Source organism: Calidris pugnax, unplaced genomic scaffold (genome assembly GCF_001431845.1).
Source record: "Calidris pugnax isolate Ruff unplaced genomic scaffold, ASM143184v1 scaffold153, whole genome shotgun sequence".
Lineage (NCBI taxonomy): Eukaryota > Metazoa > Chordata > Aves > Charadriiformes > Scolopacidae > Calidris > Calidris pugnax.
In genome coordinates, this window is record NW_015090999.1 from 1739403 (window position 1) to 1739871 (window position 469).

At 76.1% G+C, this 469-nt stretch overlaps 1 protein-coding gene across 13 annotated transcripts in view; it reads right to left on the minus strand.

Annotated features, from left to right (window-relative positions):
* GPC5 (glypican 5) overlaps window positions 1–458 on the minus strand; it is a 730043-nt gene extending 729585 nt beyond the window's left edge. For all 13 annotated transcript variants that reach the window (XR_001413541.1, XR_001413540.1, XR_001413542.1 and 10 more), the window contains exon 1: window positions 226–458. Coding sequence is in view for 10 of the 13 variants with exons in the window: in XM_014955522.1 (XP_014811008.1) it covers window positions 226–412 (187 nt within the window). In the remaining 3 variants the exon portion in view is untranslated. The remainder of the gene's footprint in view (window positions 1–225) is intronic.
* Window positions 459–469: the final 11 nt, after the last annotated feature.

Sequence of the window (469 nt, forward strand, 5' to 3'; positions counted from 1 at the left end):
ATGTGGCCGCGGAGGTGGGACGGCCCCGGAGGCAGAACCAGGTGCCCAGCGGAGCCGCAACCGGAGCGGGCGAGATGCGGCGAGACCCGCCGCCGGCACCACCCGCTCCTCACCGCCCGCGGCACCGAATTCACACACACACCCGGGCAGGGCAGCCCCCGGGGCCGCCGCCGGCTCCTCGCCCCTTCCGCCCCCCCTCTTCCTCCCCGCGGGTTTTCCCTTTACCTGCCCGCGGGGACTCCGGGATGCCTCGCAGGGGTCCCAGCTGCCGCAGCTGGAAAACTTTCCGCACACCCTCGCAGCTCGGCGGCGGCTCCGCACCCCCGGAGGCGGCGGCCGGGAGGAGGAAGAGGAGGAGGAGGAGGAGGGCGCCGAGGCTGAGGACGCCGAGGCTCAGGCTCTTTCCCCCCATGGCCCGCCGGCCGCCGCCAGGAGCGCGGCCGAGGCGCCCCAAAGCCACCGCCGGGCC